The 13,235-nt window shown below is 57.2% G+C and overlaps 1 protein-coding gene across 1 annotated transcript; it reads left to right on the plus strand.

The window, feature by feature from the left end:
- Nucleotides 1-7,608: 7,608 nt before the first annotated feature.
- Nucleotides 7,609-12,863, plus strand: Bhlhe41 (basic helix-loop-helix family member e41). The gene is made up of 5 exons (XM_055605670.1): nucleotides 7,609-7,979; nucleotides 8,109-8,172; nucleotides 8,483-8,590; nucleotides 8,861-8,972; nucleotides 9,361-12,863. The coding sequence occupies exons 1-5, from the start codon at nucleotides 7,924-7,926 to the stop codon at nucleotides 10,224-10,226; spliced, it is 1,206 nt and encodes a 401-aa protein (XP_055461645.1). The 5' UTR covers nucleotides 7,609-7,923; the 3' UTR covers nucleotides 10,227-12,863.
- Nucleotides 12,864-13,235: the final 372 nt, after the last annotated feature.

Consider the following 13,235-nt stretch of genomic DNA (forward strand, 5'->3'; position numbering starts at 1 on the left):
TCCCGGGGGTGGGGAGCCTGCGTTTGCTAAGTGCCAGGATGAAGCTGGTTTGGGGCTGACAGGAGAAGAGGCCTCACACTGTTGCAGTCCATGAGGTAACTGATCACCCCAGAAACTGTCTCATCGTGCCCATGGTCGAGACCTGGTCCCAATCGCCCGCATCCTGCTCCCACACTCCTCCGTGAGGTGTGTCCACGCCCTTTTTGCTTCCTCTGCCCACCAGTTGGCCATTCTGATGGATTCCCTTCTGCACTGTGGCTCTTCACTCTCCCACGTTGTTCCTGAGTCTGAGCCCCAACTCCTCCACCCGGGCACGCTGCTTGTTTCCTTCTGTGCTCCTGGTAACCAAGCTCTGGCTGAGGCCCAAGACCTCCTCCTGCGAGCCACAAAGCCTGCTAGACTTGGGAAAACAGTTCTCCATGGCAGGCTCTGTGCCCACTCCCCACTCCTAGGAGCCTGAGGGCCAGGGCCCGTGTGCCACCTCTCAGCCACTGGCCCCTGGCACACCTGTGGCTTTGAACTGGCCCTCTCCAGTCCCAGAAGTGGCTCTGCCGTGCTAACGTACAGTGGGAATAGAGGTAAAAGTTTGGTGAGTGAAACAAGCCAGGTCGCTCGGCTGCTAGGGCCTGCTGGCAGAGCCTCTGCCTTCTGGGCACAGAGCATGTCCATCCTGGCACAATGTCCAGCAACCGTTGCAGAGCCACAGGTGCTGCTGCGCCCACCAGGACTTCTCATCCCTTCTGCAAGGACCTGGCCAGGCCACTGGACTTCCTGCCGGATCCCCGGCACTGCCTGAACATCGAAGGTCTGGTACGACCAAGAAACAGTGAGGGTGGCCCTGTCCACAAGAGGCACAGCAGGGCAGGAGTCCCGCAAGGCCACGGGGGGATGGGGACATGGACACCAGGACCCTTGACCTCTGGAAGAGCAGCCATGCTCTGACGCCCTACTGAGCTGTCTTTCCAGCCCTGAACGAGCTTGCTTAAGATGAGGTTCAACACTCAGTCCTCAGTGCTGCCCCAGCTCAGCAAAGGTAAACCAGGGACATTTTCACTTAGTGAAAAAGGCTTGAGAGGCAGATTTTTGAAATATTGGGGCACCTGGTACACCTCATCCCTGTGTCCACTTGCCAGGAAGTCCACAGAGTGCAACAGACAGGAACACCAGGCTATAGCTGTGTTTGCACGTCTATGAAGTGGAGCGAATGGTGCCTGGTGAAGGTTGAGAGAATCCAGGAATCTCACCAGCCCGTCTGCGTTAGTCGCTCTAAGTGCAGCAGGAACAAGCAGCCGACAGACACAGCCTGACAAAGGAAGAGTTTGCTGTGCCTCGCGAGGTTTGAGAGTACGAGGTGGCTACCGCACACCCACCTCCAGGAAGCAGGACATGGCCACAGGGCTCAGCTCCCGTCTAGGACCCCAGCCCTGGTGACAGTGCCCCCATGCTCGGGGAGGGGCTTCCAACCCAATCCCCAAATCTCCTCACGCCTGGACAGTTATCTCCGTGGTGACTTAAGCCCCATCACACTGACAACCGAGACTGTCACGCTGATGGCAGCAAGAACTGCAAGCCTGTGCCCTCCCCACAGTCCACATCTGCCTCCTGAGCACATCTCAGCTCCTCCTCCTCCTAAAACAGCTTCCACCACCAGCTTCTCTCTTCAGCCTCCGGACCCAAAGCAACAAGGAGGAGATGCCAGAGGGCATATTTGTTAATTCTCTCCTGGCTCTGACAAAATTGCCAGGCCAGAAGCAGCTTAAGGAGGAGAAGGAGAGGGGTGGGATGGGGTTGGGTAGGGGCCACAGTTTGAGGGCACGGTCCATCTCGGTGGGGAAGGCCCAGGGGCTGTGAGGTGGCTGGTCACGTGACCCCACAGTCAGGAAGCAGAGAGAAGACACTAGTGCTTGGCTCATCAATCCAGGACCCCAGCCAGTGGGATGGGACCACCCACCCTTAGGGAGGGTCTTTCCCCTTCAGTCAGACTGCTCTGGAAACCAGTCATGGTGCTACAGGAACAAGGTTCCCATGGTGACAATGAATCCAGTCAGGCTGGCAAGAAAGATTAACGACCACAGAGGGTGTCTTTCCGCTAGGAGCGCTCCCCTCTTTCCACATTCCAGAGATAGCAGAGAGAGCGAAGAGATGGCATAGAAGATGGACAGTGCTTGCTAGGCAACAGGATCGGTCGTTTCCCGAATACACACAGCTCTGACGTGTAACTGACAGGAAGAGCGAGTCCTGGTAGCTCTCCTCCCTGGGGCGATTTCTGCCACTTAAGAACAGGGGCGTTAGAGGCTGTGAGCGTATGGGCTTGGTTAAGCCTGTGCAAGTACAAATGAAAAGGAGCTCCGCGCCTCTCCTGAAAATGGAACTCAGCACCTCACAGACGAAGCAGACGAGCCAACGCGGACAGCTGCTGGCAATGTGCCGGGCACAGCACTGCCCATCCAATCGCTGTGCAGATGACAGCCACTGAGCCCACTCCCTGCCTCCTTACTCAAAGACAGCCCCGTGGTGTCCGGGAGCCGCAGGTAAGACCTGCCTGTAGCCTCCTCGAGTTGCTTCCGTTAGGATGGCACCTGATGGAGGGGTCACGACCCCCAGGCTGAGAACCGTGGCCTTGAGCCCTTTTCCCAAGCACTCAGGGTAGCAGAGAAGGAGACACCCTCCAGCCAGGCCGGCAGAACCCAGAGAAAGGGTTACAGTCTCTCCATGCAGCGCCCTGCAGGCCCGAGGCCTGCCTCCCTCTATTTTTAGGTCTCACTACAGATCCTTCTCAACCAAAATGAAAAGCACAAACGCTGAGAGAGACAGGCAGGCCGAAGAGGCACAGGTCTCCCTGCCCCTCGTGGCCTTAGGTCTGCCTCTCTGCTAAGCGACTTCTGTATGTAAAAAAAAAAAAACAAAAAAAAAAAAAAAAACAAGCCCAGGATTTTAAGACCACACAAAAAACTGGATTATCCTGAGATTTTGTAAATATTGTATGAACAGAAATGATCACAGCAAAAGCAGGATTTACTTCTTACACTTCCTATCATCTTCCTCCCTGCCAGATACAGTGTGGCGCGTCTATGATCATGTCAACAGGAGCCTTGCGAGAATTTGAGGTCAGCCAGATCCTGAGATCCGTCAGGAATGGAATCTATAAATGCAGTATTTTATTTATGTGGTTACGGAGCAAATCTTCGAGATATATATAAAGTATAACATAACCACGCTGTGCTAGTTGGTATTTCACAATTATCTCCTTGGTCCGCACAGACTGGTGAGTGCAGAAACAGCCCCTGGAGGGCTACGGAAGTATAAAAGGTGATTTGTTAAATCCCTTACAGCCACAAAGACACATTCATTGGCAGTCTGCAAGGACTAGGTGCTCTCCCAAATTAAAAGGGGGCATGTGCTGTTGGCCCAATGCGCTGAGCGTGCAACTGGGAAGCCGGCCGTCCCTTCTGGCACCCGAGATCCAGTCCCTTCGGCAGATAACATCAATATTTTAAAGTCATCTTTGGGCTCTGAGAGGAGCAGTGAGGGAGTTCCCTCCTTTTCAGAGGCTTCTTAGAGGCACCTTCCTTCCTGGGGGGGGGGGGGGGTTGAGGAGGCGGTCCCTGTGAGCATTAACCCTTCTCTGGCCAGTGAGAAGGAATTCCTACACCATGCCTCCCCGGTGCCAAGGTTTGGTGTGAGCACCAGCGCGAAACCTTTTTAACCTTTCTGTGGACCCTGCTTCCTAAGCTGCCTGCTTTTAGCCCAGAGCCACGTACAGCGGGGGTGAATGGCACTTGGCAAGTCACCCAGGGCACAAGGACAGAGGGTGGCACCTGCCTGTCTTGGGTTCCTCTGTTCTCTCCCAGCGTCTCAGCCGAAAAGCATCTGCCCACCTAACGAGCTTCTTCCGAAGCCTCACACGTAGGCACCACACCCTGGGCAGAGCTCAGTCCTTCAGCCATCAAGGTTGCTCCCTTGACTCATCAGATCTGGGAGCCAGAAATGGCTACCATCGCCTATCCTGAGGAGCAGCCTAGAGCAGGCCGGAACCTGGTGTTCCCAACGGAAACAGGATCCTCTGAGGAGAGCCCAGTTTCTGTGGGAAACAAGACACAAAAAACCTCCCAATGCCACACAGCAGGTGCTTGGGGTTAGGGCTTAAAATAGTGGGGACATGCGGCTAAAGCTTCATTTCACCACAGCCTCTACAGGAGGGACTTTCCTCGAGTTAAAATGAAAAGGCATGGGGCTAAGGAGACGGCTCAGCGGGGAAAGTATTTGCCACACACGATCGGGGCCTGAAATCCGATCTGATTGCCACAGACATGTGGACACACACTTCTGTAACTCCAGAGCTGGGGGCGCAGAGCTCAACGGTCAGCCTGCCTCCAGAAACAGTGAGCTCCAGAGTCAGGGAGAGCCAGCCAGCAGTGCTAGGGAGGGAGGCTGACCGTGGGCCTGGACCTCTGCGCTGCAAGCAAGCGCACACACAGACACGGAGAGCGCAGCCATACCACAGGAACTACATACACACACAGACAAGCACACCGTGGAGCCGGAGAGGCAGCAAGGTGACAGTGATTCTCCCTGGCTCCCACTGTCTGTGAAAGCGTGAAGCTAGGCACCTTTAGGACACTCACCAGTGGTTGAATTGTAAAAGGAAGTGGCTCAGAGCTCATTTTGTGTATTACTGGCGTCAGGTAAGCCTCGATCTGTTTGTAAAATACCCAGAGGGCAGTCTGGGTTCCTCACAGTTAGGCAGGTTCTGCCTTTCCAGTTCTGGGTTCACCACAGCTGATCTCCCCGAAGCCTTAGTGCCAGCCTTATGCTTGGTTCGCTCGGTTGAGCAAGCGCTGGCACACCTGTGCATTACAAACATTATAGATGTTAATATGCCACCCAGCTTAAATCACACCCGGGCTAACTGCCCGCTGCCCAGCTCACAGGCGTGTCCAAAGACCTCTCTCTCTTTTGTCTCACTTTCCCGTCTCTACCATCAACTCCCATGGGTTAATGAGGCCTAGTTACACGTGTTTCGTGTGTGTAAATGTTCAGCCTGCAGTGTGCACACCCGGTGCCCAAGGAAGCCATAGAGGGGGTCGGACACGCTGGAATCGGGAGTCACCGTGGTGACACGCTTCCTGTGGGTGCTGGAATCCAACCCCAGTCCTCTGAGAAAGCAGCCCACAGGCCGGCCGGCAGTCTGCTGTGAGACCTTTGCACACTTCACAGTCTCCACTAACAACAGCATTAAAACCTTCCGGGGTCTCGGCAAGCGTCAGTGAGTTCACACTTGAGAAGCCCGCACAGTGGAGCCTGGTACTCGCACCCTAAATGCTGTGCAGCTTTCACTGTTGCTGTGACTTCCTTGCACAAGGGACACAAGGCAGGAGTCTGGGACAGTAGTGGCCACACACTCAGACTCAGTTTAATGCAGGGGATTCAGGGGGCTGAGGGGGAGCAGATAGCCAGGTGTGATGGCACACACCTTTCATTCCAGCACTCTGGAAGCAGAGGCAAGCCATCTCTGTGAGTTCAAGGCCAGCTTAGTTGATACAGGGACTTGCAGGCCAGCCAAGGCTACACAGTGAGATCCCGTTTCAAAAGAACTATAAACACCCACAGAACTAAAAAAAAAAGAAGAAGAAGAAGAAGAAGAAGAAGAAGAAGAAGAAGAAGAAGAAGAAGAGGAAAAATACAAATAGAATGGGCAAGAAGCCAATTTACATGTTGAGTTAGCATCAGAAGTGGAAGAGATTACAGAAATGCTGATGCAGAATTACAGTGTGAGCAAGGGTGGGAAGGCTGAAGGCCACCTCCCTCCCAGGCTTTTCAGCAAGGGTGAGTTTGCAGGCTCACTTCAGCTGCCCCTTGACTGTCAAGGGGAGAGCCTGTTCCTCCTGTCTCAGCTTGTGCTGAAAGCTGGGCCTGTTCAGGCCCAGAGTTCCTCTGTCCAGATGTTGGCCCTGTGAGGCCTCTGCCTACCCACAAGGCCAAGACGCAGTAATCCGGGCGTCTTTATTCCCCCAGAGCTCTACTCATCATTTTTAAAGCAGAATTGGCTCTGGAGTGTGTTTGGGGGGGGGCTGGAACTGTCTTCAGAAATCTGGACAAGGGAGCAGCTATTTGATTTAAAGTTTTCACCTTCGCCTCCCGCGCCCCTCCTAACCGGGCCGGTTAAACACTGGGGAAGCAGTGAGGCCATAGGGCACTAACAGGCTGTTTGGACTCTGACTCGCCTCCGGCTCAGAAAGACGAACCACCCATCCACTCAGAGACGCGAGAGGGCGGGTCGCGGCTTAAGATAAAAATCTGCGTTTTAGAAATCACTTTCACTGTTATCGTTAATTAATGGCCCGCTGGAAAACTTGTCGCCCGGCTAGAGAAACCCGGAGGGTGCCCGGGAGGAACCCGGCCCGGCTCCGCCCAGGACTCGGGCTCCGCCGCGCGGCCAGGCTGGGAGGAGGCTCAGCGGCACGTGACCCACCCCAGCCGCCACGGCCCGCGACCCAGATCCGTCCCCGGAACCCAGGCGCGGCTGCCCTGGCCGTGCCGCGCTCCAGTGCGCGTGCATCTGGGGCCCAGGTCCCGTCTGCGTTCACGTGCCGCTGGCGATCTCGAATGTCCCCGAGCGAACGTGACTGTCAGTTCGGCGCAGCAGCGGGGGTCTCCGTGCCCACAGGGGTGGGATTCAGACCCGTCTTCATCCCGAGTTTCGGGGGCACTGGGCTCCCGGGGGCGGCGTGCGGCCCGAGCTCCCGAGGCCGGGGCGCGCGCACGGCTTTCCTGCGCGCTGATGTGGCAGGCGCCGCAGGTCGCATCACGTTGCCGGCCCTGTGCCGGTACCCGCTGGAGACAGGATTAAGGAGGGAGGCGGCGGAGGTGCCAGTAGTAAACGTGGGCTTGCCACACTCCCGGCGTGGCTTACCGCGCGAGGGGGCGGGCAGCCCGCGCCGCGTGGCTTTCCCGCAGCGGCCCCTGCGTGCCGCGCCCCGCGCCCCGCCCCGCCCCGCGCTCCCCCGGGAGCGCCCGAGGCTCCAGACGTCATCTGCCTCTGTGATTAGTGGCACCGCAATTCCGGCTGCTGCGGGAAGTTTGGGTGGCCCGGGGACACTGTGTCGCCAAAGCCGCTCGGAAGGCGACGTTCAGAACCAGTGACTGCATGTTCACGGCTCTGAAATCCAGGGAGCCGGTTACAAGTCACCCCTTCGCGGGAGGGAGCGGACCGCACGCCACCCCTTTAGGGAGAGCCCTCCGGTCCGCGCCCGGGGTGTCCTTCCACGGGGGCCTCCCTCCAGCCCGGCCAGCGAGCAGGGAGCAGGGGCTCCGAGTTCTCCTTCCCCGCTCCAGCTCGGCCACCACCAATTCGCGTCTTTCTCTGGCCCGAACCAACAGCAGTCGGTGGGAAGGCGAAGGGCCCCGTCCTCGGCTCCGCGCCGCGATGGAGGCCGAGGGGGAGCCCCGCGGCCCGCCCCGCCCCCGCGCCCCGCAGCGCCCCGGGGAGGCCGAGCGGCCCGGCCCGGGTGGCCGCTCCCGCCCGGTGGCCCCGATCAGGTGTCCCCGCCCCCGCCGGCCTCTCTTCCCCGCCCCCCTCCGGGCTGGACCGCGGATGGTACGTTCCGCACGTGAGCTGGGTGCTGGTCTGGCCGGCGACGCGCGTGCCCTGTGGCCAAACACTGCCCGGAGTGAGAGCAAACTACCAGCGCAGTGCGTGTGTGTGCGCGCGGGGGTGCGCGCGCGGGGGTGCCAGAGGGCGAGCGTGCGAGCGCGGGGCGGAGGGGCGGCCGGCTGCTAACACTTTCGACACTGCACCGGAGAGGCAGCGCCAGACAGCCTGGAGGCGCACGCATCCCCCCGAGATCTCCCCAGGCGACCGGCCCACGGCTTCCAGGGCAGAAGCCTCCAAAGCGAAACGGAGGAGACGCGCGGCCGCTGAACATGGACGAAGGGCTCCAGCAGGAGAGGCCGCTGCTGGAGCGCAGGGATTTCATAGGGTAAGCGGTGCGCACCGGCGGCGCTGGCCAGGCTTCGGTGTGCCTTCCCCCTGCACAAAGTGCTCTGGAGCGGGCGAGGGCAGAGCCCCTCCCGGAACGGGGGCCCCATGCCGCTTTCTGTTTTTGCAGACTGGACTATTCCTCTTTGTATATGTGTAAACCCAAAAGGAGCCTGAAGCGAGACGACACCAAGGTAGGCTTAAGTTTCCGTAACCCGCTGGAGAGTTAATTAGGACCATTGATTTCGCAGGGAAACTCTGCCCGCAATATCCCGGCCCCGGAGCCTCCCCAACTGATTTTTTAAGTGGCTCGCTGGATTCGCGGGGGCTATTCAACACCGCACCTGAATTTCAATTGCCTTTACGCGTCTGGGGGAGAGCGTTCCTGGGTGTTAGTTCATTCCATAGTGTGTTTGGGGGTTGGGGTGGGAGGGTTCTCTCCAGCGAGTGAATGAGTGAATGTTCGGCTGACCGCTGTCTCTTCTGCCTGGCTCGCGGCTGAAGGATACCTACAAATTGCCGCACAGACTGATAGAAAAGAAGAGACGAGACCGGATTAATGAGTGCATCGCTCAGCTCAAAGATTTACTGCCCGAACATCTGAAACTGACGGTAAGATGCGCGTTCTCGTTCTCTGACGGTCTCCGGGGCGTGTGAGGCTGTTGGAGTCCCAGCGACGGGACCGTGCATGCACACAGAGAGAGGCCTGACTCCCAACTTGTACTCCGGGAGACTCAGAGCAGGGGCTCCGGGCTGACAGCAAAGAGAGCGTGGCTGGCCCGCTCGGGGGAGCTGAGCGAAGTTGCTGGGCGGCGAGGAGGGCCGGGTGGAGTCAAACGCGTGCTTTAAAGTGACCCTTGCCCCCTTGTCACCCCCCTGCAGACGCTGGGGCATCTGGAGAAAGCAGTAGTCTTGGAATTAACTTTGAAGCATTTAAAAGCGTTAACAGCCTTAACGGAGCAGCAGCACCAGAAAATAATTGCTTTACAGAACGGTAAGTGGGTCTGAGGAAGCCGGGCCGCCCTGAGTTTAAACGGGGAGGGGGACGCTGGGGGCGCCGCGCCAGGGCGCCCCGCCTCGGCCCGCGCCTGGTGGCCGGCACCGCATCCCCGCGGTGGCGAGCACCCAGAGCATCCAGAGGCGGCCGCAGAGCAGGCGGAGCCCCGCTTCTGTTGGACGCGGCGGCGGCGCCTCTGCCGTTGGGTGTCTGAGCCGGGAGGAGAGCGCCTCCCCCCGCCGCCCCCTCCTCCCGGCAGTCTGCGGATTAGATCGCTGGAATGCCCAGGAAAAGCCGAGCTCCCGTCGGCAGCGCGGGCCCACGTGACGAGCAGAGGGCTTACCGCCGCGGCTTCTCTCCTCGCCTCCCTCCCCCTGCACCCTAGGGGAGCGCTCCCTGAAGTCGCCGGGCCAGGCCGACTTGGATGCTTTCCACTCGGGCTTTCAAACGTGCGCCAAAGAAGTCCTGCAATACCTCGCGCGCTTTGAGAGCTGGACGCCCCGGGAGCCGCGCTGCGCCCAGCTCGTCAGCCACCTGCACGCCGTGGCCACCCAGCTCCTGACGCCACAGGTGCCCCCGGCCAGGGGCCCCGGCCGCGCGCCCTGCGGCGCGGGGGCTGCGGCCGCCCCGGGCGCCGAGCGCGCGGCCCGCTGCGTGCCGGTCATCCAGCGGACTCAGCCCGAGCCCGAGCACGACACGGACACCGACAGCGGCTACGGGGGCGAGGCGGAGCAGGGCCGCGCCGCCGTCAAGCAGGAGCCGCCGGGGGACCCGTCGCCGGCGCCCAAAAGGCCGAAGCTGGAGGCGCGCGGCGCGCTCCTGGCCCCGGAGCCCGCGCTGCTCGGCTCGCTGGTGGCGCTGGGCGGGGGCGCGCCGTTCGCGCAGCCCGCCGCGCCCTTCTGCCTGCCCTTCTACCTGCTGTCGCCGTCCGCCGCCGCCTACGTCCAGCCCTGGCTGGACAAGAGCGGCCTGGACAAGTATCTCTACCCGGCGGCGGCCGCGCCCTTCCCGCTGCTGTATCCCGGCATCCCCGCCGCCGCCGCCGCCGCCTTCCCCTGCTTGTCGTCCGTGCTGTCGCCGCCTCCCGAGAAGGCAGGCGCGGCCGCCGGGGCCCCCCTCCTGGCGCACGAGGGGGCGCCCCCGGGGCCTCTGCGCCCCCAGCACGCGCACGGCCGCACCCACCTGCCGCGCGCCGGCGACCCCGAGAGCCCTCAGGAAGATGCCTCGCAGCGGGCCAAGGACGCCCCCTGAGCCGCGCGTCCCCTCCGGAGCGGGGGCGGGGGCTCCCGAGGAGTCGCCGGGGCTCCAAGTTCGAACGTTCCCTACCGCGCGCCCGGGAGGAGGAGTAAGAGGTGCCCGACAGGCCTAGGACCGAAACAGGTGTTTGGTGTTGCGTTTGGAGTCCCTGCCTTGCCCGGCTCTCACCCCTCTGCCATCCCACCCTCCACCCGCTCACACGCCCTCCCCTTCCCCGCCGGCACAGCCTCCCCGAGAAGTACTGGCTATGTTCTGTTGCCCTCCTTAAATTTAGGCCACGTCCCCTCCTCTTTCCAGACACAGCCCAGTTGTAGCGGCCTGTTGGGTGGGCGAGCCCCGTGGAACCAGAGTGCCTGCTCCGGGGCCCTTTGACCCTCGGGCCTGGACAGCCGGTGTGGCTCCCAGCGTCCGGTTAGGAGGCGCTCCGTTAGCTGAGGGGCTCCGGGAGTTAAATTTACGTGTCAGTATTTTGAATTGTTCGGGCTTTTGAAAGGTACCTGTTTTTCAAAGAAGTGAGGGTGCCGCGGGTGACTGGGGTCTTGTACTTGTTGGGAGGCACTGGGAGTTGGGCCACAGTCGGGCACAAGGTCAGGGTGGGCGTTGGAAAGAGGAGGTGGGAGGCCCTGCCGCCTCTGCTGCACTTTATTGACAGTTGACCTCAGACCCTTTGGCCTGCTTCCCCTCCTCAGTCCACATGGATGTGTCATGCGTCACATACTCGCGTTTCTGCTGCGCGTTCCCTCCCACCGCTCGTTATTTTATCCATCACGGTCGCAGATTTTTGTTAACTTCACTGTTTTTATGTGCGTGGCGGGGGTCTTTTTTCTTAAAGTGCACTGGGCTGGGAAAAGGAAAGCCCAAACAGACTGATGTGTCCTGGAATTCTTAGATGACAGAAGCGGAGGGGAGGGCTGTGGGTCCCCTCTGGACAGAAGTGCTGTGAAGATGAGGAGGAGGTCCTGCCAGGCCTCCCCGTCTCGAGTCTGTATGGATTCTTTCAGGAGACCAAACCAGACCCCAGATAACCAGAAAGAAGGCTTTTTAAAAAGGCATAAACCAAGACCTTGTCTAGATATTTTTAGTTTGTTGCCAAGGTAGCACTGAGAAATCTCACTTGAACGTTACATAAGGGGTGAGCCGCGCCGGTCTGGAGTGAAGAGTTATCTGGGTCTGAGTCTGTTAGGTCCGTTTGCTGCTGCTGCTGCTACTGTTTGCCTCAAACGCTGTGTTTAAACAACGTTCAAGTCTTCGCCTCCCAAGGCGGCTGTATGTATATGGCTGTAACACACCCAGTTAATGATGTCGGACATGCTATTTTTGTAGGGAGAAGATACGTCCTAATGATATTTTGAGTTAAAATATCTTTGGGGGAAGACTTGGCGAAATGTTTGCACTTTGGTTACAATGCTTATACTGCTTGGTGCAAGCTTATGCTGTCTTAAATTATTAAACAAATAAATATTATCTGCAAGAAACCAGCTGGTTTAGACAAGTTTAGTATGTAAAGATAAGCTAGAAACTATCTTTATATTCTAGTATTTTCAGCACTTCATAAATTCTATTACATAAATATTGCCACACTATTTTGTGATTTAAAAATTCTTTACTAAGGAATAAAAACTTTGTATATGATATGGGGTTGTCTAATAATTAAATAATCATGGATTAGTTTCCAGAGAGTGCTCACTGTAAGGACAGGAGTCCACAAGGGTTCTCAGACATTTTTTTTTCTTTGTCTGTTGGTTTTGGTTTTCTCTCATTGGTTTCTCTAGGGAGAGTCCAGATTCTAGCCCTGTGCCCCCAGGACATCTTAATAAAAGCTACAAGATCGAGCAATCACTGGGGGTGTTGCCTTAGCTCCAGTTTGCTAATGTGTTTTATGATTTACTGCATTTGGGTCTGTGAACTCAGCCTCTCTTGTGTGATCTTGTTTCTCTTTCACATCCGTCTGAAACACATTGTCAGGGGAGGGATAGATTTTGCCTTCCTAACTTTTACAAAATAACCCTGGCATGAGACTTTGCCTTGGAGTTCAGGAAACAATTTCTAGACTTCTCTCAAGTGTTGATCAAAACTGTGATTTGAGGTGACTCGAAGGACGGCCCACTTTCTTTTCAGGGCTGGTGTTGAACCCCCTGATATTCGATTGGTGACAGTTTGTGAACTGTAGGGAGAGTGCTCCCTCTGCTGACAGTGTGGCAAGCTGACAGGGCACAGTAAATTGAAGCCCCAGCTTCACACATCTGCTAAGTCAGTCCACCGAATCGTAAGGAAAGAGTCAGGCAAGGTCATGCTGGGCAGTGCTTGGCCAGGCCTGGTGCCGGCCTCTGCTAGAGGCCTTCTTCACTGCAGTTCTGGACCAAACATGCTCGTTTTGATTGGGTAAAGCTTCTGAAACAGCAAACCGCCCACAGGGGCAAAGGAAACAAAATTCAACTTTCGAAAAGAAGGGTTTGTGAGCCTTGGAAACGCAGGCTGTTAGAATGGTGGCTTGCTCAAAAGAGAATCACCCCGTTTTAAGTATTTTGAGCTACATTTCATTGCCATTGTTGTCATGACCAAGAAGATGCAGCAGTTGACATTTGCGTGATTTTGTAACATGTAATAAAAGCTTTTTGGATTTTGGCCAGGTTTTATAGGTCACTTATTTAATCTGAAATTATGAAGTTAGGGCAGGAAATAAAAATAGTATTTTCCACATTACACCTGAAAATGTGATCTTGCACACGTGTTTCTAGGAATGGAACTCGGGCCCTGGGCAAACCAGGCCAGAGTACTACCGCTGAACTGGGTCTCAGCGTTTGGAAACTGTTATTTGAGTCATTGGTTGATTATAGTGAATTATCAGCAGAATCATTAAAATTCACTAAGGAGATATTCTTGCCTGCAGATTTGAAGCTTCAGTTGAACTGAGTACATCATGTGGTGTTTTTTTTTTTTTTTCCAGCTTCTATCTATGAATCTTTATTCAACAATGCAGCTAGTATTTGTAAATTTTGCATA

This window comes from Psammomys obesus, unplaced genomic scaffold, assembly GCF_907164565.1.
Source record: "Psammomys obesus unplaced genomic scaffold, mPsaObe1.curated_primary_1811, whole genome shotgun sequence".
Classification (NCBI taxonomy): Eukaryota; Metazoa; Chordata; class Mammalia; order Rodentia; family Muridae; genus Psammomys; species Psammomys obesus.

Excerpts from the sequence above, each read along its gene's own strand:
- Bhlhe41 (XM_055605670.1), top strand. The coding sequence starts at position 7,924 with ATGGACGAAGGGCTCCAGCAGGAGAGGCCGCTGCTGGAGCGCAGGGAT. Across the intron at positions 7,980-8,108 it reads GAGCGCAGGGATTTCATAGG|ACTGGACTATTCCTCTTTGT; the intron begins GTAAGCGGTGCG and ends CTGTTTTTGCAG. Across the intron at positions 8,591-8,860 it reads CCGAACATCTGAAACTGACG|ACGCTGGGGCATCTGGAGAA; the intron begins GTAAGATGCGCG and ends ACCCCCCTGCAG.